A 22,559-nucleotide genomic window follows, 5' to 3' on the forward strand; every position below is an offset into this window, starting at 1 on the left:
CAAAGTGGCTGACAACATGTGGATGGCTGTGCCCAGCCTGCATTGGCTGCTGGCCCAACAGCACCCCACCTGGCCCCTCTACCAGGTCACACGAGGACTGGCAGGACTGGCTACACGCTGAGCCACAAGGTGCTGCAGCTCTTGGAGGTGGCGCTGGCCTCAGCGGCCCTGTAGATGACAGGGCAGTGGACAATGTCTGCATTAGCTGGGCATAGAGTTCATGAGCACCAGGGACCTCTGTGGCCAAGAGATCTTCCACCTCTTCCCTCCCTGCCAGGAGAGGGGCCCCTCCTATAAGCTCTACTTCTGGTACCAGGTGCTCTAGGTGAGCAGGCTGGCCTGGGGCAGTCCTCCACAGCCGCGGCTGGAGCCCTTTCTAGGTGCCCTGTGAACAGACATCGTTCAGATTATAAATAAGCAGATGCCACGGAGGTAACCTGCCCAAGGCCACTTAGCTATGAAGTGGAGCGCCGGGTTTTAAAATGAGATCTGATTCCAAAATTCCTGCTCTTAACCAAAGCTACCCCATCTTCTCCTCCCTGCAAGTGGCCCCCTCCCCTGTCCTCTCCTCTAAGCTCCATACCCCAACTCCTTCCCAGAACAGGAGGCATCATGGGAGTCAGTGACCTCTGCTCCCTGGGTCCCCATTGTTGCTCTGACACCTGCCTGTCTCCTTCCACTGCATGAACCCGGAACTGTTGCACAGCATGGAGTACCTGACCTACCACCTCCATGCCCTTGGACACCGCCCTGCCACCAGCCCCACCAGCAGGAGGAACCCCTTCTGGCCCTCTCCCACCTCCAGTTCCCCACCCTGACCAAGGCCTTTCCCTGACCCGCCTCTTGAAGAACAGACCAGCAGCTCACCCCCTAGACAAAATCACTTCCTCTTTAATTGCTGCTGAAGATTCACATGACCTGCCTCGGAGGAGAAGAGGGGGGCATTCTCCCCTGCCTCCGCCCCTCTCCCCTCCCCAATTACCTGGTCCTTTGCAAAATATTTTAGCTGGAAAAAAAAAAAAAAAAAAAAAGACCGGAAACCACTGACACTGATGGCCCAAGGGCTGGATTGATTGAGGGGAGCAGGGCTGGGCCAGGTAAGTCCACCCCCCCCCCTTCCGGGGATGGAGCAGGGGGCCTGGAAACCCTCCCAGCCACCTCACGTCCTCTTAGCCCTGGCTGGGAGGGATGGTGGGGTTGAGGGATGGCGCTGGAGCTGCTCCAGGGGGAGGGAGGGGCTGGACAGGAAGAATAGTGAGGAGGGGTCCCGTTGTAGGGGTGCCCCTACCCCAGATCACCATGGGCGCTGCACAGTCACAGGTACGCAGTCACGGTCACAGACACTCACAACCCGAGAGCACCCCCACCCCACCCCACCCTCCGCCCACCCTTGGCTTCCCTTCCCCTGAAACGCCCTCCCCAAGCCCTGCCCGCCCCTGTCCCCTTGGTGGGGAACAAAGCAATAAATTACAAGGCCCCTCCCCAGTCCCCTTAGCCCGCTCCTGTTCCATCCCTTCTCCCTCCCAAGATAGTAGTGAGGAGGGACCCAGGTTCTTGGCTCCCCCGGCCCTTTAGCTTCCATCCATGGGTGGGTGTGGGGGGACGTCCTGATTTCCACTCCTCATGGTCCCTTTCACGGAAAGGGTTGGGGAACCCCTTACCCCCTTGGGCAGCAGGGGTCCTGCCCCTCGCTGCCCTTCCCGCTTCACTGGGCAGTGAGATTAGCTTGGAAGGGGTGGGGTCCCCCGTATTGGCCCCAAGTCACAGGGCTAGCCCTCCCACGTATTAACCCCTCCCTCTGGCGTGGCGTCGCCCCAGGAGCCAGCCTGGGTATGTGCTCTGGCCGTGGGATTGTCAAGCACAGGCAGGACTGGGTCTTTCCCCCGCCCCTAGGGGGCGCGAGCGGGCACATCCAAGCGCCCAGGAGCAGGTGCCGCCGCGGGGCGTCCCGTTAGCGGGTAGACCCAGAGCAATCCGAGTGTGGAAACAGTGGAGAGGGGGCGTGTTGAGCTGGGGTCTCCATGCCTCGTTGGGGAGAGGGAGGTGAGTTTGTGTCTTCCGGGAGGCGTGGGGGCTGTGCCCTCGTGGGGGGACGAAGTGCTCCCGTGGGGCGGGGTGCAGATGGAGAGGTGAGTGGGTGCATCTGTCCAGCGGTCCACCCGGTGTGCCGTGCCCGGCCCGTATGGGAGTGGGGGTGTCTCTCCCGCTGGGCAACTATACCAGCGCGACGGGGGCGTCGGCGCGGCCCACGCTGGCGGCGCTGCTCCGGCGGCGGGGGCTGGGCGTGGCGGTGATGCTGGGGGTGGTGGCCGCGCTGGGGGTCGTGGCCGTGCTGCCGCCCTCACCCGGGCAGCCGTGCTGGAGGAGGATGTCGGCGCACAGCTGGCTTCCAGCCTGGCGGGCGTAGAAGAGCGCGGTGCGTCCCTGCGCGTCGCGGGCGGACACGTCGGCGCCGTACTGGAGGGTGGAAACGCCGCGTTACCGCGCGCCCCGGTGCCGGCCGGCCCCCGGATGTCCAGGCCCACCGCCAGGGGCCCTTTGGGGATGTCAGGCTCCCCCGCGCCTGGCCAGTTCCGAGACAGAGCCCTCCAAGACGCCTTTACCATCCCCACTCACGTACCCACAACAGCAGTTGCGTGATGACAACGTGGGCGAGCTCGGCCGCCAGGTGGAGCGGGGAGCGAAGCTGCGGGTCCTCCACGCTGGCGTCAAGAGGCCCGTGCTGCGCATGGGCCAGAAGCAGGAGAACGGCAGACACATCCTGGGCCTGCACCGCGGCCCACAGCTGGCGGCCCAGCGGCTCCTCGGGAGCGCCCAGAGGCGCCAGGAACAGCAGCTGCTCGTACTTGGCGCGGATCCAGGACTCACGCTCCTCCCTGCAAGACCACGGATCAACGGGAAGGGCTCCAGGGAACCCCCACCCAAGACCTTTGCCCCCTACCCAGGGGACCCCTCGAGAGCTGCACACCCTAAGTCCCCCCTCTTCCCTACACGTACCGCGAGGAGTCCCGCGTGGGTTTGGCGCGGCCCCGCGTGTCGCTCTCCCACACGCGGTTGGCCATGTCGTTGCCAATGGCCGTCAGCACCAGGGTCAGCTCCCGCGGCCAGTCGTCCAAGTCCAGCGAGCGAACGCGGGACAGGTGTGTGCCCAGGTTCCGGTGAATGCCAGAACACTCGATGCAGATGAGTGCGCCTAGGTTCAAGCTGGCCCACGTGGGGTCTGGGGACGGAGTGCAGAGGTCGGCTCCTGACCGAGCAGTACCCCAGCATTCGCCAACTCTAGCGAACCACGCTCCCTCCCAGGCCCCTCCACTGCCCCCTTGCGCTCACTGGGGGCCCCGCAGTCCACGCAGATAGAGTTCCCCTTGGCATTCCGGATCGCCTGGATGGCCACGGCTTCGCTTTGGCTGTCTGTGCGTAGCTGCAAAAAGGGTTGGGGTTAGCATTGGCTCTCCCTGGGAGCGCTTCTCCAGACCCCTCGAACATCCATTTCTGCTCTCCCCACAACTCTCTGATCCATTACCTTGACCTTGCTGCTTTCACAGCATTGCAGACTGGCCAGGATCTGACTCTCGATGGCCTGGACCCAGGCGTCTCGCTCCTCAAAGCTGGCTGCCTCAAAGTGCCACGTCTGACCCGTGCTGGACACGATCAGGAACTCGAAGTTTTCCTCTGGGTGGGGGATGGGATGGGATGGGGTCATGAGGGACAGAGTTCAAACAGGGGCCACCTTCCCCAAACCCTTCCTCCCTGATGTCCATCGCGAGCCCCTGGGAGTGGGGCAGAGGGGTTGGGGAAGCAGAGGGTAGGGGAGAGCAGGAAGCCCGAGCACATGCAGGGGAAGGCAGGGGCACCCCCACCCTTCTGCACCCCAGCTGAGCGCCCCTCCCGGCTCCCCGCTTGTTACCTGCTTTATAAATATTTCTTAAACTACCAAAGGATTTTAGTTTCCACATTTTGCGCTTGGCTGGTTTCCCGAAGCAAAGGAGATAGAGATAGAATGGAAAGCAGAACAGAGAAAGAGACCAAGAAAGGAGGAGAAAAAGAGAGGCAGATGGAGAGATGCAGAGAGATAGTGACAGAGAATGCCAGAGACAAAGCAGGACAGACAGATGGGGAGAGAAAGCAGAACTAAAGTCAGTGGCCCCGGAGCAGAGTAGAGCGGAAGCCAAGAGCCATGAGAGTAGGTAGATCCGGAACCTGGGTCTGAACACCCGGCAGAGAGCAGGGGCGGTGGGGACAGGTTGTCATGACCAGTGAGGAGCCGGGTCTCTGGGAGGGGAAGGGATGGTCAGGATTGGAGTGAACATGGAGAAAGGGTCAGGAGATGGGTAACAGGCCTGGGAGGAGGGGGCCCTGGGGTTCAGGAGGAGTCTCGGGGGCCTGGAGGGGCCACTGGTGGCAGGAATGGGGGTCTCTGTGGTCAAGGGCTGTGGGGAAGCTTGGCAGTCACAGGAAGTTCTTGGGAACAGGGGCTGAGTGGTCACAGAGTCCAAGAGCTGAGGAGTCAATGGGGGGCACTAAGGTCAGGGGCTGAGTCACTGGGGGTCATGGGGGCTTCTGGGTGCAGGGGCTGGGATGATAAGAGGAGTTGAAGGCAGGAACAGGAAGCTACAGACTTATGGGGGTCATTGAGAACGGGGGCTGATGGCCACTGGGGTAAAAGGCATCAGCTGGGGAACAGGAGGAAGGATGGGGCCGAGGGGGTCTCCATCTGCTCTTCTCTAGGTTATGTGCAAAGTAGTAATGACAGTCCAGGACTCAGCCAGGCGCTCTCCCTCCTCCTGCAGGAGCTAGGCCAGAGCTCTGAGTGGGGGTGAGGGTCCAGGGTGGGAGTGGAACTGCCCACTGGGGCCTCACCTTCAGCCTGCCCAGCTGAGCCTTCGGTCTTGGATGGTGTTGTCAATTTTTTCCTCCTCTGCTTCTTCACCATGGGAGAAGGAGGGGGTTCCCGACTCAGGGGGCTCAGGTCTCCAGATGGGGTACAGTCTGAGGGAGGGGGACACAGCTGCCTCAGCTGCCCCCTCTGCAGATTTCCTGACTTCTCCATAGCCTGTCCCCTCCCCTGAACTAGGTTTAGCATTTTAGGGTCCCCCTCCTCAGCTGTCGCTCTCCGGGAGGTCCCCCTTGGTCATTCCTGGGGAGGAGGGCAGATGAGTGGTTTAGAGTCAGACCCGCACTTAGATCCTGACTCTGCCACTTACTGGCCTTGAGAACTTGAGCAAGTCACTTAATCTTCTGAGCCTCAGTTTCTTCATCCCTACAATGGGGATAATAATCTTGACCTCACAAGGTTGTTGTGAGGATCTCTTGTTACAACGTTACTTGCTATTTTTAAAATGTATATATATTTCCAAACATTCCAAACCCTGATGGCTGACTACGTGCTGGACAATGCTGCTCTCAGTTTGTCTAAGCCTCAAAGCAACCCTGTAAGGTAGAAACTACTATCTCTACTCTGCAACTGAAGAGACTGAAGCATGGAGAGGTTAAGTACCTTGCTCAAGTGGCAAGCCAGGATTCAAGTTCAGGCAGTGTAGCTCTAGAACCCACTTGTCTTAACCATTATGATAAACACAGTATGACAGAGCTTGGTGTCTGCCCCCCCGTAGGTGCTCACTGTGCCCACTCATACATTGATTCCAGCCTCCAAGCTTCCACGCCAATTTTATTTCCCACCCGCATCCCATTTGGTTCTGGAACACAGTGGGTGGAGGGTGGGTCCCCACTGACCAGTGCTGAGGGCTCGGGCCAAATTCCGGTCTGGCTTCAGCAGGTGCTTGGATGTCTGGTCTGGTGGTGGCTGCAGGGAACTAGGGCTGGGACTCGGGCTTGGGGTGGGAGTGGTGGCTTCTGTCGGAAGGGGAAGAAGATAAAACCTCAGTGAGCCGCTCAGTCTCTGGGCCCCATTCCTTATGTCGTCCCTCTTCATCACCCCCCTTCCTGCTTGTCCTGTCCCAGACCCAACTTCCCTATTACCCCTCCTCTACCCCCAGTCCTGGTCCCCCTCCTGCCCTTTTGTCATGAGCCCCACTCACCAGGGCCTTCACCCATCTGGACAGTGCTCATGTCCTTGACCAGCCCGTTGATGCTGGCTGAGGGGCCAAAAGCAGAGATGGCCCGTGGGGGCCGCTTGCCAGGGACTTTGACTGTTGTTCGTAGCAAGTCCATCTCCTTGCCATGGGTACTGTGGATGTAATCCTGGAGGCATATAGGGATTGAGGGTGTAGGGAAGGTTGGAGTCCTCGGTGGTGCTGGGAAGGAGCCAATAGTATGGGCTAGAGGGGGACAGGTGGGGGGACTCTGGGAGCTGACTGGGTGGGAGGAGCTTCTAGGGGATGAGCCTGGCAGACCTGGCCCCACATTGTCTGCTCCAGAAAGCACTCCCTGAATGGCAGGCCAGGTGGAGGTCCTTCCTCCACACTTTTCCACTAGCCTGCAAGTTCCTGGGGAGCTATATTTACCTTTCCATCCCGGGCTTGGGCACATGGGAGCTGCCTAACACATGCTTGCTAAACTTAAGAGGGAAGGACTGGGGCTTCCCAGAAACAATGTTGGTGTCTCACAGAGACACGGACTGATACAGCTGGAAGGGCATCCAAGGCCGGCCAGTGTGACCAGCCAGTCTCTGTCACTCACGTTAATGCTGGGGTGGTAGAGTAGGAAGCCATTACTGGACAGGGTCACATATTTCTTCTTCCATTCTTTGTTCAAGGAGTTGCCGCTTCGCTTCAGTAGGAAGCTCTGGAGTATGGAAGGAGACATTTGGGAGAAAGGCCAGTTAAGACCAGCTACCCCCAGCTGCCCCCAGCCCCTGGATCACCCACCTGTTTGATGGGGATGGCTCGCCCGCTCCCCGTTGTCTCTCCCCGACTGTCCAAGCTCCGCTTCTCAGAATCACTGCCCCGACGATTCTGGAGTGGTTATTGGCATCAGTCAGAGGATGGTTAGAGGGATACAGTGATGAAGGACAGGGAAGACAGATGAAGAAGGGCACAAGAGGGGTCTAGGGACCAGGGAAGGTAGGCAGGCAACAGGGGACAGGGGGACGGGGGAGGGGGTCAGCGTGTCCAGTACCGCAAACAGGCTGGTCCTGCGCTTGGCTGCCCGGTGCAGGGAGCCTGGGGTGCTCAATCCAGCCACTGTGGCCGCCTCAGCTCGGAGCTCCCGGTGACCAACATTGGGTGAGGACGGGAGGGAAGAAGAGTAGTCGCTGGTGTGGCCCCCGTTACTAGCCTGGAGGTGGATGCAGGAGTCAGCAGAACAGCCAAGATGCCCCAACCCACCAAACTAGAGTTACAGCTAGTTCTGAGGAGTTCCAGACGTTCCTTGACCGCATCACCATTTATTTGTATTGTCATTAATAATAAAACCCCTCACTAGCATTGTCATAGTGCTTTAGATTTTGCAAAGGTTGACTTCACAGGTAGGATGCCATACAATTCTCCTGACAACCTCAGGAGGTTTAGGTGAATTGCTCAAGGACACTGCAAATGATGTTTCAAACCGGCTGATTTCCAGTCCAATGCACTTTCTACAAATGGTGTCACTGCCTTTTCCATCTACAGCCCCCTGCCCCCCAACCTCCTTGGGTCCCCTGTTCCTGTCCTTGGACCACCAGCCCCTCTTCTGATTCTTACCAGCCCCTCTGTGCACCCTGAAACCCCAACTCACCTGCCCAGCTACGGGAGTGGAAGCAGCTGAGTGGCTCGGGGAGCTGGGCAGGGACTTGCAGGCAGCCAGAAGCTGTTGCTGTTTGCGCAAGGTCACCACCTTCTGGGCCACTGAGGCGAGGGGAGCAGAAGGGGGCATGAGCCAGGCAGATACCCAAGACCAACTTTCAGTGCCCAGCTTTGAGAAATCCCCAGGAGATAACGGAGGCCCCAACTTCCTTGTCACTGTGGCCGTCGTGCCACCTGTAGCCTTGCCAGCTCCTCCTGCCCAGAAAGACCTCGTGGCTCTGAAGCAAACCTTCTCTGACCTCCCTGATCCCTCCCCCTCCCACACAGGCTGATTTCCTGTCACTCACAGAGAGAGGCCTGGCTGTGCGACCTCTACGAATATCCTAGGTCTCTAGCTCCCTGTTTCACATATTTGCCAGGGGGCACCACACTCACCCTCCTGGAAGACCCGGTCCACGTTGAGCCCATAGGTGGCACAAGTCTCGTAGTAGCTGCAGCGCTTCATGTCGGCGCACAGAGCTCTGGCTCGAGCATCGCCCACGACCCGAGGAGAGGACGCACTGATCCTGTCTGAGGGGACAGGGAGAGGCAGGACTGCACGAGGGCCCTTCCTCACTTTCCTGCTTTCCTTTCCCTTGGGCTCCAGTCCCAGTCCCTGTTCCCACTAGGGACAGGGTGTGAGAGAACATCCCTCCTGTGACCAGGGAGTGGGAGTGGATCAGCCTTATTTGAGTACTGGGCCCAGTTCACAGGCCCAGCTGCAGTACGAGTAGGCAGGGTGAGCTCTGTATCTGTGTCTTCAACGAATACTCCAGAGGGGAGTGGAGCTTCCTGACAAGGTCTGAAATGGCCGAGACTCACGAGGGACAGTCGCCCTGCCATCCAAATTGGATGAACCCTGAACTGAGTGGGAGGACACATGGCATTTGAACTAGGAAAAGGTTTCGTGTCCTCGGGTCACAGGTGGACTGCTCTCTCTGCAAGGAGGAATGTGGAGGCAAGTGACAGGTGGAAGCAGGCCAGACGGAAAGGCCTGCCAGCCCAAACCATGCGGGCCTGTAGAAGCTTCCCCCGGCCCTGCTGGAGAGTCTGAGAGCCTTTGACCACTGCTTGGAGAACTAAAAGGTTTTCTGCCCTCTGGTCTCTCCATCATCCCCTTCGTGTCTTCTCTTTGGCTTTAGATAAATTCCTTTAAAAGGCATCAGCCTGACCCAGCTGTAGCAAGGGGAAGATGGAAAAGGCTTTCTGTCCACACTAGGACCTGAGATTTTCTGCCTGTCCCACAGTGGTGACATCGGGAAATGGCAGTGTGAGAACACAAGGTAGGTGACGTCTCGGGAGAGGAACGGAGACTGCTACTATAGCTGTCCCTTCCTCCCTAGAGAATCCCCTTTCTCTGCTCAGGTCTTGGGAAGTTTGTTTTTGGTTTAAAGAGTTCCTTATTTGGAGACCAGGCTTCTTCCAGAGGGTTCCTGGAATCCAAGTGGCCATTTCCACACCTCACCAAGCTCTCCCCTTTGTTGGGCGATACCCCAACGGCCGTCTCAGGGACTCCCTAAAAGCAGTGCTTGCCCAGCCCCTCCTTACCTTGTGTCCCCACCAGTGCCAGCGCCAGGCCTCCTCGTCCCTCCCCCCGGAGGGAGCTCAGCTGCCCGTGGAGACGGCTCACGGCCTGGAAACTGTTCTCATCCTCCAGGCTGAAGACCAAGATCACAGCATCTGCCCAGCCTGAGAACTTGCGGGGGGTGAGGGAGAGAGGGGAGGGTCAGACAAGTCCACTTCTCTGGATGTCATCCAGGGAGACCTGGGAAACCGGAGCACTCTCCCTCAGCCAGCGCTGACCCCAGCCAGCCTGCCCGCCCCATCACCTCACCCCTCACCTTGGCATCAGGTGCCCCAGCTTCTTCTCGGATCAACACCAGATGAGTCTGTCCATCCACCAACATCTCTTTCTTGTGCTGCTCACCTGTCCAGAAGAGTTCAAGCGGGAGGTCAGAAGTCACAGGTCACCAAACCTCCCCATGCTCCTTATACTTTAGCTATCATGGCCTCATCCTTCCCTCTGGTCTCCACACCTGCCTAGTCATTGATCACATTGTCTAGTCATTGAGCTTCCATCCCTGCCCCAATCCTTAGCTTACTATGGCTCCTAAGACTCACTCTCTGTCTTCTCCAGCACCTGGTATGAACCGGTCAGGAATCGGTGGATAAGCGATGACTTCCCACTCCTGGCATCACCCAGCACACCCTGAGGACAAGGTTATGAGGCAGAGATTGTGAGAGTTAAGAGGAGGCAGGATGCTTGGGTCTGGACACTCCAGAGAACTCAAAGGTACTAGCAGTGTTAAATCATTCAGTGACAGTCCTACAGGGCCAGGATGACGGTCGGTCAGGAGAGAGCATTTGGGAGGATCAGGCCATGAGTGTGATCCTCCATAAGAAATGATCCTGAGCTCAAAGTGGACCACAAGCTGAAGAATGTCAGCAACTCAGTACCAGTTTTTCTTTGTCTAGGAAAGAAAAACTTTGGGAAAGAAAAACAAAACTTTCTTTGTTTTTAGTTGTTTAGGAAACATACTAGATATGTGTGGGGGGTGGTGGGGGGGAATGTCACAGCGCCAGGCACTAGTTGGAGAATTTTACCCACTTTTATGCAATAGAACATGAAGGGCTAAAGAGGAAATGCCATAATGAACAGAAGCATGGAAGAGGACTATGGACAAACAGGAAGAAGGAGACTAGAGAAGAAAAAGTTGTGAGGACGTATCAAGCTCCAGGTCAGTGCTATGAAGGTAGAATCTCAGGAGAACTGGAAAACAATTCCCCATTCTCACAGAGAGAGGGAAAGGAAGAGGGGATGGGGAGAGACTTGAGAGTACAGTGGGTGGGAAGTCAGCCTTGGTACAGGCAAGGGGACTGGTTTACCTACCAGGCGCAGTTCAGGAATGGAGCGGCTCAAAGTCCATTCCTGGCTATTGATCACAGCCTCTGTAACAGGAGAGGAATGGTAAGAGGGGACGCTCCAGGCCCGGGAGGACTCCCAACCCTGGGCCACCCCTCCATCTTTTGCAGCTTCTCTTAAGCCCCAGGACCCTGGGCTGGAGAGCTGTGCGCAAAGGCACAGGTTTGAGAGTGGTCCCCAATCCTCCCATCCTAGTCCTCTCCCCACAGCTGTTGCTGCCGCTCAGTGGTTGCTTAGCAACAGAGCCAGCAAGACAAAAATACTTCAGTTGGCATCTCCCTTAAAGCACATCCCCAAACGTAGGTTCCTTCCCCAAACCTGGGGACCAGGGCTCTGACAGTGGCAGGTTCTTCCCTCTGGAAGAGAATAGAAGAGGGTGTCCTCCCCATTCACCCAACTGATTCCCAGGGCAGACCTCCAGAGAAGGGGCTGGGACATAGAAGAGAGTGGGTCTTCCTCAGTCTCCATTTCACAGGAGAGCATCAGAGGTGAGGGATACCTCTCCCCTTTTTCAAGGTCAGCAGCATGGTGGCCCTGACCCTTCCCCACAGCCCAAGGAAAGGAGCTTGGATTTTCCTCTGCCTCCCTCTCTCATCCCCTGCCCACAAGCACCCCCCAAAAGAACTGTGGGGAAGGGCTCCATTCCCTAGCCGAGAGAAGCCACAGGCCTGGGGTGGGGTGGGGTAGGGAGACGGATGCTCCTTCCGCCCAGCCCGCCGGTCCAGCCCCCGCGCCTGACAGTGGCCGGACGTTCCCGGGGCGCCGCAGCTGCGGCGGGAACTCCGGGATCCGGAGCCATCTGCTCCCACCCGCTCCAGAGCCAAACCCCGGGGGCCGCCCCCGCTCCCAGACCCGCCTCCCCTCCGGGGAGTGTGAACCGAACCCAGGGTCCCTCGCCTCTCTCTTCCAGAAACGAATAAATAAACAAAGACACCCCCGGAACAAACCACTACCTTCTCCGTACTCCCTCTCAAGTCTGGGGGGTAAGAATTGCCTTTGCGGCACTTCCACTCCCCTGAATCACTCCTCGTCAGCCCCCCGGGAGTTTCAACGCTGCTCTGGGGCCAGGGTAGGCAGTGGGGGAAGCGAGGCTTCCTACCGCCCCCTTTCACTTCACATTCAGGTATCCAGCACGTTCCAGCCCCCGCGCACTCCAGTACTGCCCCATCCGCCTTCACTGCGTGGAGAGGAACAGAGTCCCTCCCTGCTGCCCCGCTAGCCTGCGCTCAGCCCATCCCTGGCAAGGAGCTGCCTGCAAGGTCACTCTCACCCATCTGCCCCCAGTGCTCAGGAGAAACTGAGGCTTCCTCACCCCCTTCACTTTCACTGTCCCTCCGGGCAAGGCGAAGCCCTATTTCCACGCTCCCCGAGTCCAGCTGAGGCTGGAAGTGGGGTCTGGGGCTTCTTTGAGAACAATTTCCTACAGTCACTCTGGCCAAGGGCATGAGTTTCCCAGAAAGCTCTGAGGCTTTCTGAGTCCCTCTGAAATCGAGTCATCACTCATGTTGCACAGCATAGCCACTCAGCCCCCTTCAGGACCTCTTATTCTTTGCCCCAGTCCATGGCAGAGGAGTGAGCCCGGTTCATTGGTCCACCCAGGACAGCAGCTTTCCCAGTTCAATCCTGCTGCCCGCTCCCCCACCCATCGTCGGGCGACTGTTCCAGGTGCCCGCCCCTCCCTGTTCTCAGGCTCTGGTCCTACTCACTAGGGGAGGCGCGGAGCTCTGCGCCCAGCAGCTCCCTGGACCCGCTGCCAGAAGACAGGCCCGGGGGTCCGGGAGGGGGCCCGGAGCCAGGAGGCCCCCCTGTGCTCTTGGTGAAGATGCCGCTGATAAACTTGAGCATCTTGCGATCTCGAGTGGATGCTCGGCCCCCCTCCCGGCCCCGTTTCAGCCCCGGAGCTGGAGGCTCCAGAGTGATTGGAGGTGCAGGCCCAGTGGGCTGCGCGGAGGCGGCGGTGACAGCAGCGGCTGGAGCCGGGGTTGCTGGGACGGTTAGCGGAGGAGGAGAGCCGGCAGGCGGTCCCGGGTGCAAGTCACTGTTGTCCAAGGTCTTACTCTTGCCTTTCCGAGGGGACAGCTTCCCTCGGGCTCCGGGCCCAGCCCCGACCCCACCAGAGGTCGTGACTGCCGCTCCTCCTCCTCCTCCTCCTCCTCCTCCTCCGGCGGCGGCGGCGGCGGCAGAAGCTCCAGTCCCAGCGCTGCTCTTTGACCCCTTGACCCTGGGCTTGCCCTCGCTTTCGGGCCATGACAGGCGGCTCCCCGCGCCTTTGCCCCCGCCGGCTTTGGCGCCGCTCGTGGTCACGGTCTTGCAAGGCTTGGGAGCCGGCGGAGGAGGCGCCACCTTGAGCCTCCGGCTGCCGGTGCCAGGGTGCGGGGAGGACGAGCCGGGGACGCCGCCGCCCGCCCGGCCTTCGGGTTCCGGGCCCCCCCAACTCGGGCTGCTGAGCAGGGGGCGCCGGGAGGAGGGGGGGCCGACCCCGGGTTTGGGGTCGGGGCTCAGTCCCCCGGAGAGCGGGGGCCCAGGAGGGGCGGCCCAGAGGGAGAGGCGGCGGCCGGGAGCGGGGGAGACGGGGCGGGCCGGACTGGCCGGAGCGGGGGCCAGGGCGGGGGGCTCGGCGCCCCCGGCGCCCGCGCTGCTCGTGCTGATCCACAGCGCATCCTGCCGGTGGAAGAGACGCTCGTGCCGCTTCTTGCCTGGCTCCTCCGCGCCTCGGGGGCTGCCAGGATCCCCGGTCTCGGCACCTCTGGTCCCCGGGGCGCCGGCTGCGGCCGCAGACGGAGAAGGCGGCGGCGGAGGCACCGACTCGAGCTTGACCAGGGTCAGCGAGATGAGGTAGGTCGTTGTCCGGCGCTGAAGCGCGCCCGCGCCCCGGCTCATGGGGCCCCGAGACCCCCGAGCTGGGGAGGGGAGGGGACTCCCCCGGACTGCCTCAGGGGGGCCCGGCCATGGGGCCGCCCTGCTCGCTGCCCCCAGCCCCCGGACCCCGCTGAGCCCCCGGCCCGGCTCCGCTGTCGCCGCCGCCTCCGCCGCCGCCGCTTGCGCCCCCCTCCCATCACACGGGGCGCCCCCTCCCCATGCTCCCCGCCCTGCGCCCCCACCCCGCTGGAGCCCCGGGACCTTGGTGCTGCTCCAGGGAGGCGCGCCGGACCGTGCACCCCGGCCTGGGTGGGGGCGTTGAGATGGGCAGGGGAGGGCGGGGAGGACAGTAGTGGGGGCAAATAGGGGAGAGGGAGGAAAAGGGGGCAGAAAAGAGGGACCAGAGGCTGGGGAGAAGAAGAACCGGTGCGGGGGAGGCAGGGGCGGGGAATAGGGACTCCAGGGACAGGGACCGCGGACGGGGGTAGGAGAGGGGGTCTTTAGGAGGCTGGGAAGCTAATGGGGCTGGTCGTGCGGGGGATTCTCAGGGGCGCGGGGAGGATGCTGGGGATGGAGATACAGGCGCCGGCGGGGGAGGAAGGAGCGAAGCCAGAGAGGGTGGGAACCCAGGGGTCTGGGGTCTGGGATCTGGGAAGGGAGGGGCGTGAGATCCGGGCGCAGGGTCCGGGGGGCTCGCCGGGGCTCGGCTGGGTCCGGATGCGCGCTGTGTCCGGGCGCTCCCCTCACATTGAGGAGGAGGCGGCCCCCAGTCCCCCCACCCTATCTCCCCCCCACCTTCTCTTCACCAGCAAGGCTGTCTGCGAAGGCGGCGCAAAATCCAGGACTGGATTTCCCTCCCAAATCCTGGGCTGGATTTCTTGGAACTTGGACTCACCTACTCCACCAATCTAGCCCCCTCCCGTAGCAAATCACAGTTAGGGAGCGCGACTATTGGGTGTGGCATTTAGGGACAAGGGTAAAAAGAAGTCTATAGGTGGGCAGTCCGCGGCTTAAAGGAAGCAAATTCGGGGTCACTGCCAATTCTGGAGAAGTTGAACTGGGAAAGTGGGGAGCCCTGAGATCCCGGTGCCAGGACCCCTTGTCTCTCCCAGGTACTTGCACGCGTTCCTTTCCCCATGATCCATCCTCCTCGCCCACCTCCACCCCCACACGCAATACACTGATGGGGCTGCGACTTGAACCCAACTGTCCCAAAGTGAACTTGCAAAGTGTTCCCTGGGGATGCGGACAAACGCGGAACTTAGCAGGGTACAAGGAGGGGGGTGCCTCTGGTGCGGAGAGATCTGGAGGCTCAAGGAACCCAGGCCGAAAAGTGAGTCCAAAGCTCCAGCTCGAGGTGGAAGGAGAAGGAATATGTCTACAGATTGACACCCCCCCAACCAAAATGCATCCGGTCTCCATAGCAACCGTAGCTCCAAGTGTGCCTCAGAAACAGCGGGGAGAAGCAGAGAGGAGGGATCGGTGTGTATGGTGGGTGGGGGACCCGCCAGGGGATTTTGCGTTAATGGAAGCACCACCCTCGCACCTGGTTACCCACATGTGGGGTATTTAGCGCCCCAGAATATAAGGAGCCCCTCAGCTGAGGCAGCGGGATCCGGCCTCTTTTGGGTTCCCATTCAGTCTCCTGAGGTTTTCGGGGTGGGGCTCTTTTAGAAGGTTAAAGAGGAGACACAGAGAATGGAAAACCTCTGCTCTGTATCCGCCCCTCTTCCCCCCCTAGGGACCCTGGAGTTCAAGGCTCACTGTCCTCCAGCTCGCGGGGATGGAAGGGTTAGGCCGATGGGGAACAGAGGCTGAGACCCAGAGGGGGTTGGCGGGGGGTGGGGGGGGGGTTGGGGGAGGCCTGCCCGCAGCCTTGGAGACCCTCCCCGGGACTCGGGGAGTCTCAGCGTTCCCCTAATTTGGCGTCCCACCCTCCTGACGCAGCCGAGACTATAATAAGTGCTGTCGTGGGCGGCTCTTGGAGGCAGGAACCGGCGGCGTGCTCGGCCTGGTAGTGGGTGAGGGTGGGGCGGGGGGGGCGGTAGCAGGATGCTGAGTGCCCTTTATTCTCCCTGAGACCTGTACCCAATCCCTCCGCTGTGCCTTCCCGAGGTCCGCAGCTTCTCCCTCCCTCGCCCCTTCCTTGCAGAGCCAGGATGACTCCATCTCCAGGACAGCAGACCCTTCTGTTGTCTTTTCTGAAAGAGGGTGAAGGAGATTTGCTGATTCTGGCTTGATTTTCCTTCCCACCTTTGGTGGCCTCAGTTTTCCTTTATGTTCAATGGGGACAGAATCCTGACTCTTAGGGAAGGAGTGGAACAAATCACTAATGCAGAGTGGAGTCTTCTCAGAGGTTTCAGCCTCCACCCGTCTGTTCCCTTCTTCTCCAGAGCCAGCAGAGCTCCTCTACCTGGCCAGAACCTCTTTCCTCCCCACCCACAGTTTTTCTTCCTACGGGGGCGGAGCTTGGAGTTCCTCCCCCGAGGAGGCCCCATGGGGCCACTCCCCCTAGGTCTGCCTTTCCAACCAAGGCTGCAGGGAAGGTGTCAGCTGTAATTCTTGGCAAAGGAGGTGAGAGGGGCACTAGCCTCAGAAGGGCAGTGGGGAGGGAATCAGACTGTCCCCTTAGGAACCTGAACCTATCTGTTCCTTCCCGACGTTCTGCTCTGGTGGCCTCTGCCATCAGGAAGGTCTGGCAGGAGGTATCCTTGATGGAAAGAATGGTCTCTTGACCTCCCCCCACCCCAGGTAGGCAGTTAAGGATGGAGAGGCTGGCAGAGACCGGGATATGTGGTGGAGGATGTGCTTATCCCAGACACCTTTCGTGAGCAAAGTAGCCCACCTTTCTTAGCTCCCTGCCACCTCAGAGGTGAATGAGATGAGAGCGGGCCGGAGATGACCTCCAGTTCCACCAATTCCTTAGCGGTGGGGCCTTGTGAAGGGAGAGAAGCTGTTTCTGCCAGGGCCCCACCACAGGACTGAAGGCAGGGGTGGGCAGGAGGATGTGGCGGATGGTGTTGCCATGGCAGCACTTCCTCCCTGTGTTGTCATCACTTGCTCTAATGGCACTGAGGAGGTAAAGCGGAAGGTGTGTGTGGGGGAAGACATGAACAGGAGCACGGGGAAGAGAGGGGACCGAGAAGAATCCTGGGGACTTCTCTGCACTTCGGCTGTGCAGAGCGTGCTGTGTGAGGGTTAGTGTGCGCCTGGGGGCCTGAGAGTCTCCACGTGGTATAGTTCACTGTGTGTGTGTTTCTCTACAGCTGGAGAACAAGAGGTCACTGATCCTTTGTGGGTCCTGGGAATGAACACATTATCCCGTCCCAGAACCTCCTGTCCCAGACTGCTTCCTGTCAAGGACTCCCCAGGCAGGGTCCAAGACGACCATGGGTCTGTCACGGCCTGTCTTCCCCACGCTCACCCACTTCTCCATTGCCAAGAAGGTCACCTCAGCAGTGACCTGTATTTTGATCCCCTGGGAGAAGGATGAGAATTGGGGAAAGAGGAAGAATGACACCTCCTATGTCTTTTTCCATCCTTTCCAAATGTATTCTTCCCCCTGAGTCCCAGCTCCATCTTGGGGACTAGGAAGTGGCTGATTGGGAAGTGATGTATGACCCAGCAAACCCATCTATACCCCTGCTGGTCCCCGATACACCCAAGTTGGGAGCTAACCCTTCTCTTACCTCGTACACTGTCCAGTGAGGCTTGGATGCTGTCCCGAAGTTCAGGGTCGCCCACCCTCTCTGCCAGCTTCCTGAGGCGGCTAAAAGCCTGCTTGGCCACCTCGTGTCGTCTGACTTCTGCTCTCACTGCAGCTACAGCCAACTGCCTCTGGGCATGCATGTTGCCCAGACCTGTCTTACCAGGCTAATAGCACCCTCTGGCCCCAAAGCCCATGGCCTTGCAGCCCCCAAGCCCCAGAAGGCCCCCTCTGCTGAGCCCCAGGACTCTCCGCCCCTGCCCGCCCTTCCGTCTGTCGGCCTCACTTCCTGACTGGTGAGTTTCAAACCCACAGCCTGGGACAGCACTGCCTCTGCACCTCCCACCCCCTCTAGCGTTGGCCCGTCAGCTCTGCCAGCCAGCCCCTGCATGGTTCCACAGCCAGGTGGATGGAGAGACCTTAACAAGCACCCTAGGGCTTCCTGTTGGAAGTGGCTAATTAAGATGGGTGTTGGTGCAGGGAGAACGTGGCAAGCCAGGTCCCAGGTGTCATCCCAAATTCCTGGTAACCTACGGGTTTGTGTTCAGTCTCAAACTCTCACAGGGGTCTGTACACACTTGGTCTGTCACTCTTATGGCCCTGCTGGATTCCAGTTCACAGTTGTACTCAGCACCCACTCTATACGTCCGAAGAGCTTGCATGCTTACATCCTGCAATGTAACCCTCCTCAGCCAGCTACCCCACCGCAGCCCTCTCCTGCTTCAAAGCTCCAAGTGGTTATGGAGAGAACAAGCGATGGAGGAGGGCAATAACCCTAACCAGACAAAACCGCCATGCCATGTTCAATTATTTTCACAAAATAATTAACTTGTTTATAACACTTTTAATAGTTTACAACATACTTTCATATATATCATCTTCATGACAGGCCCGAGGGGTAGGATTATTACCCCTATTCTGCAGAAAAGGAAACTGAAGCTCAGAGAGGCCAGTAAGAGGGGACAGGAAGATAAGGATCTAGGTCTTCTGATTACAGTTCAGATGCTCTTTCACCACATCACCCAACCATGATGCCTGCAACCAGTTAGTCTTACCCCTAATACCACTGTCTTGCCCTTGATGCAGGACCTGAAAGAGAAGAGGGTGGATGAGGCATTGAGGGCAGAATGAAGACTCAGGGGGCTGAGGGGGGCAAGGTGGACAGTTTGATCTAAAGGCTTTGTTTCAGGACTCAGTCCTTCCTGGCCCTGCCAAATGTCTCTGCTCCTGCATATCTTCTTGGTGTTAATTTATGAAGGATGGGGATTATAATGATGTGAATATTTGTGTAGTTGGAGATAAGCGAATAGGGGTTGGGATTACCCCCTGGAAGCTGTAAAGTAGCCTGAACAATAATAACCAGCATGGAGTGTTTACTGTGTGCCAGGTACTGTTTCAAGAATTCTACAATATTTACTCATTCAATTCTCACAACGACCCACAGGCAGGTGTATGGTTATTTACCTCCATTTCACAGATGAGGAGACAGGCACAGAGAGCTTAAGTAACTGGCCAAAGGACAAACAGTACGTGAGCAGGAAAGTTGGAGCCCATGCAGTCTGACTCCAACAGTAAGACCACACTGCTCACGCAGTCGTAGGATCTAAGCAGACACGACTTTAAATCATTCGGTGGAGTCGAAGGGGGTTTTTCATTTGTGTTCCTACTGGACTGCTTCTTTCTCTTGGGGGAAGGAGGGATTATGCCTTTTTCCCATCCCCACGAAAAGGGCGGTGTGTCAAAGCACGGATGCAATAATAAACATATATAGATCCACCACTACGACCGCCCTCAGAGTGAAAACGTGGAGACTCCTCCTCCCCTCATATTTATTCATATCCCAGATCCCTCCCTTTGTCATTTTTTTCAAGCCCTGGATCAGGCACGTGCTCTGAAGACGCCGAGCACACCCATGTCTGCACCTGTGGCTTCCTCACACACAGGAATGCGGCAGCCCGAGGCTGCTTTTTTCTTTAAATTTCTAGCATATTCACACACCCTTAGGAGGCAATATAGCAGAGAACATGAGCACAAGTGGATACACTTGCAAACGTGAGGATTTGCTAGGTGCTGCTGTGCCCAACCCAGGGCCTCTGTGGTCTGGCTAAATGGCTCAATATTTTGTTCTTCTGGGTGTTCTCGAGCGTGACGCAATAACAACAAACAATGGCATCATCGTGAGGTCACTGCAGGACAAGGGGAAGGGGCGGGGAAGGGCGCTCCCTCAAGGGGAGGAGTCCTTTCGCCCTGCGCTCGAAGCAGCACCTTCTCGCTCTTCACCGGAGTTTCCGCAGAGCCTCCGCCCGCGGACCAGCCCTCTTCCAGCTCCGCTTTCAATCCGGGGTTTTGAAGTTTAGGCAGTGGTCCCTATGAGAATTTCTGGAAGCCCTGCCCCCAGTTTTAAGTTTCATCCAATAGAGAACTTAAAGGAGGGACCGGCAGGCGGGTCAGTGACGCAATGCAGATTGATTGGCACTCAGGCCCTCGACGTCCTGGATTAGCCCCGAGTTTCGCCAATCCAGAGGCAGGGGTGGGACGGTGCAGGCGCAGAGGACTGGGTTTGGCTGGACTCGATTTAAAGAGACAGAAGCCGTCCGGGTCTAAGAAGACGGTCCCCAAGACCCTCCCCCCAAGTCCTTGGGACCACTTGGGTCCCGAAAGCTGGGGAGATGGTTTGCGGTGGCTTTGCCTGCTCCAAGAATGCGCTGTGCGCGCTCAACGTGGTCTACATGGTGAGGTTTTGGAGGTGGGGGAAGCTCAGAGCGGAAAGGCCAGCGGGAAGAATCTCTAGGGGACTTCCGGTGGGGAGAAGGGTGTTCTGGGGGTTCCGGGAAGATTCCCGGGAACTTCCGGCGAAGAGGGAATTCTTGGGGACTTCCGTGGGAAGAGGGGAGACTTCCGGTGATCAGAGGATTTGTCTGGGGGTGGGGGGGATGAACTGATGGCCGAGGGCATAAAGGCCCGTCCCTCCCTCCTGTGAACATCAGTTTCTCCCCAAATAGAGGGATGTGCTGGTAGAAGCTAAAAGTTCCATTTTTATATTCATAGAGTCTACTATCCCTGCTACCCCTCACCCCCATCCCAGCCACTCTGACCTACATGGCAGGAGTGCCCAGGGGTGCTTCTGGTCCAGATAGGACCTCCTCTTGCTCATTCACACACAGCTCAGTTCTCCTGTTTTGTCGAAGCCCCCCTGTATGGTCTTTGGCCGTGCTGCACCCTGGAATTCTTTGAGACGTATCCTGCCCTGTTTCCTGTAGCTGGTAGGCTTGTTGCTCATTGGAGTGGCTGCTTGGGGTAAGGGCCTGGGTCTGGTATCCAGCATCCACATCATCGGAGGAGTCATTGCTGTGGGAGTCTTCCTTCTCCTCATCGCGGTGGCTGGACTGGTGGGTGCTGTCAACCACCACCAAGTACTCCTGTTCTTTGTATCCTGACCTGAAGGGAGGGGGGCACCAGGGCTCTTGGGAGGGCCGAGGCCACTAGGAAGAAGCTAGGAGGGTAACAGACCTCGGGGATCTTGGGGCCATGTCTCCTTGCCCTGCCCTCTACCATGCTCTATGAAACAAGAATGATGATTTTGTTTTCACCTGGCATGGTTGTATAAGTTCTATGAATAGGTTAGATCAGATGGTTATAGGTAGAACATAAAGGAATCTAGGACTTTTTCCCCATAACTCTTCCTCTCAGTACATGATCATCCTTGGTCTGGTGTTCGTCTTCCAGTTTGGAATCTCTTGCTCATGTCTGGCTATTAACCGAAGCAAACAGGTAAGGGGATGTTTTCAAGTATTTGCTTTGTTTTGTTTCTCTTTAATCTCTAACTCCCTCTCCATCTGGGCCCAAAGATTATTCTTAGGTCCACTACTTCCAGACTCAAGCCATTTGCTTCCTCTGGGATGTCTGCCTCATTTTCCATGAGGATGATGTAGAACCTTAAGTAAATATTATTGTGTCTGTGTAACTGTGATACACCTTGCTTCTCAGGGACTTGCCCCTTTTGCTGAAATAGGGAAATGAAGGCACTTGGACTGAGATCAGGCTGTAGAGGGATTCTTAAGGCTGGCAGCGTCAAATAATTTCCCTCTGCCTATATCCTCCAGACAGATGTCATCAATGCTTCCTGGTGGGTCATGAGCAACAAGACTCGGGATGAACTGGAAAGAAGTTTTGATTGTTGTGGCTTGTTCAACCTTACAACCCTGTATCAACAAGATTATGCTTTCTGCACTGCAGTGAGTTGGTCAGGGCGTGGGGAGAACTGGGAAAGGATAATGCCCAAATGGCTGATTTAAGAGTCTGAACGTCACTGCTTCTCTCTAGCAGTGCTCTTGTAGTGGGGCTGTGTGCTGGCGGGGGCAGTGGGAGCGGGGGGTTGTGCAGAGTTGCGGGGATGGATACAGAGGCTAAAGGATTAGCCACGTGGGACTTGTTTGTAGGATACTGACCAGGAACTAGTAAATAATTTCTAGAGCTGTTCGCCATGGTATTGGGATGGAGCAGCTTACCAATTCTGCAACCTCCAAACACACAGGTCTGTGTTTCACCCTCAGATCTGCAAGAGCCGGAGCCCCACGTGCCAGATGTGTGGAGAAAAGTTTCTTAAGCATTCAGATGAGGCCCTGAAAATCCTGGGGGGTGTTGGACTCTTCTTTAGCTTTACAGAGGTAACATTCTCCAGTTCCCTCATTTACACCCTTCTCTACATCTGTAAGTCTTAGCCCCAGAGATTCAGAATTGGTGCTTCCCTCTCACCATTTGTTTCTACAGATCCTTGGTGTTTGGCTAGCGATGAGATTTCGGAATCAGAAGGATCCTCGAGCCAACCCCAGTGCCTTTCTATGAGACTTTGGAGCCTTCTGACTTCTCTCCTGCTCTCTGCTCTCCCTAAGCTTTTTCTTCCTCCCTTACGGAAGACCTAGGGTCTGTAGCCCTTTTTGTTTGAGAAAAAGGCAAGGCCCTTTGCCATGTCCCCTCAAGATGACTGAATAGCTAGGCTTTGTGCCATGACATGTTTTAGTGGGAGCAAGATTATAAAGAACAAAGAGAAACTTCCTCCCTCTGTCCCTCAGGGGACATGGGAAGCTCCTGGGAAGTACATGAGATGGATGGGGGTTGGAGTCATTCCTGGCTCTGTCTCCCCTCTTCTCCCTTTCACATCCTGGCTCCAAAGGTAAATTGGGGACAGAGCCCAGGAGAAAGTCACCAAGAACTCTTCCTTGTAATAAGCAGGACCCAGTTTGGGGGAGTTCAGTGAATATAAAAATAAAAGCCATTTAAACTCCATATTCAAAGAAGCAACTTAAGTGCCTTTTCTTCTCTGTTGCCAGTCAAGGGGCTCCCCTGACCA

The 22,559-nt window shown here is 57.7% G+C and overlaps 2 protein-coding genes across 7 annotated transcripts; one reads left to right on the forward strand and one right to left on the reverse strand.

The window, feature by feature from the left end:
• Positions 1-871: 871 nt before the first annotated feature.
• AGAP2 (ArfGAP with GTPase domain, ankyrin repeat and PH domain 2) lies at positions 872-17,511 on the reverse strand. 4 transcript variants are annotated; one of them, XM_023643894.2, is made up of 19 exons: positions 17,193-17,507; positions 10,612-10,670; positions 9,843-9,930; positions 9,563-9,648; positions 9,270-9,417; positions 8,118-8,252; positions 7,675-7,784; positions 7,078-7,236; positions 6,828-6,914; positions 6,640-6,744; positions 6,039-6,201; positions 5,734-5,853; positions 4,861-4,989; positions 3,908-3,967; positions 3,524-3,672; positions 3,331-3,421; positions 2,998-3,220; positions 2,621-2,876; positions 872-2,457 (listed from the first exon to the last, which is right to left on the reverse strand). In XM_023643894.2, exons 1-19 carry the CDS (start codon positions 17,350-17,352, stop codon positions 2,215-2,217), a joined length of 2,571 nt encoding a protein of 856 aa, XP_023499662.2. In that variant the 5' UTR covers positions 17,353-17,507; the 3' UTR covers positions 872-2,214. The 4 variants fall into 4 exon arrangements, with proteins under 4 accessions (XP_023499662.2, XP_023499660.2, XP_001917890.4 ...); XM_023643892.2 differs by lacking the exon at positions 17,193-17,507 and adding an exon at positions 12,351-13,653; XM_001917855.6 differs by lacking the exon at positions 3,908-3,967 and having other exon boundaries at positions 17,193-17,511.
• Positions 17,512-19,404: 1,893 nt separating this feature from the next.
• Positions 19,405-22,495, forward strand: TSPAN31 (tetraspanin 31). 3 transcript variants are annotated; one of them, XM_001489875.6, is made up of 6 exons: positions 19,418-19,941; positions 20,470-20,637; positions 20,900-20,980; positions 21,313-21,444; positions 21,763-21,876; positions 21,980-22,495. In XM_001489875.6, exons 1-6 carry the CDS (start codon positions 19,879-19,881, stop codon positions 22,052-22,054), a joined length of 633 nt encoding a protein of 210 aa, XP_001489925.1. In that variant the 5' UTR covers positions 19,418-19,878; the 3' UTR covers positions 22,055-22,495. The 3 variants fall into 3 exon arrangements, with proteins under 3 accessions (XP_023499663.1, XP_001489925.1, XP_005611410.1); XM_005611353.4 differs by having other exon boundaries at positions 19,437-19,941; positions 20,470-20,598; XM_023643895.2 differs by lacking the exon at positions 20,470-20,637 and having other exon boundaries at positions 19,405-19,941.
• The last annotated feature ends 64 nt before the right edge of the window (positions 22,496-22,559 follow it).

Source organism: Equus caballus, chromosome 6 (assembly GCF_041296265.1).
Source record: "Equus caballus isolate H_3958 breed thoroughbred chromosome 6, TB-T2T, whole genome shotgun sequence".
Taxonomy (NCBI): domain Eukaryota; kingdom Metazoa; phylum Chordata; class Mammalia; order Perissodactyla; family Equidae; genus Equus; species Equus caballus.

Bases quoted from the DNA above. Each gene is read 5' to 3' on its own strand.
- AGAP2 (XM_023643892.2), bottom strand. From the start codon at position 13,524: ATGAGCCGGGGCGCGGGCGCGCTTCAGCGCCGGACAACGACCTACCTC. The intron at 5,854-6,038 runs GTGAGTGGGGCT...CCCTTCCGACAG, and splicing joins CCAGATGGGTGAAGGCCCTG to AAGCCACCACTCCCACCCCA. The intron at 2,458-2,620 runs GTACGTGAGTGG...TCCACCCTCCAG, and splicing joins TCACGCAACTGCTGTTGTGG to TACGGCGCCGACGTGTCCGC.
- TSPAN31 (XM_001489875.6), top strand. From the start codon at position 19,879: ATGGTTTGCGGTGGCTTTGCCTGCTCCAAGAATGCGCTGTGCGCGCTC. The intron at 20,638-20,899 runs GTATCCTGACCT...TCTTCCTCTCAG, and splicing joins ACCAAGTACTCCTGTTCTTT to TACATGATCATCCTTGGTCT. The intron at 21,445-21,762 runs GTGAGTTGGTCA...TTTCACCCTCAG, and splicing joins ATTATGCTTTCTGCACTGCA to ATCTGCAAGAGCCGGAGCCC.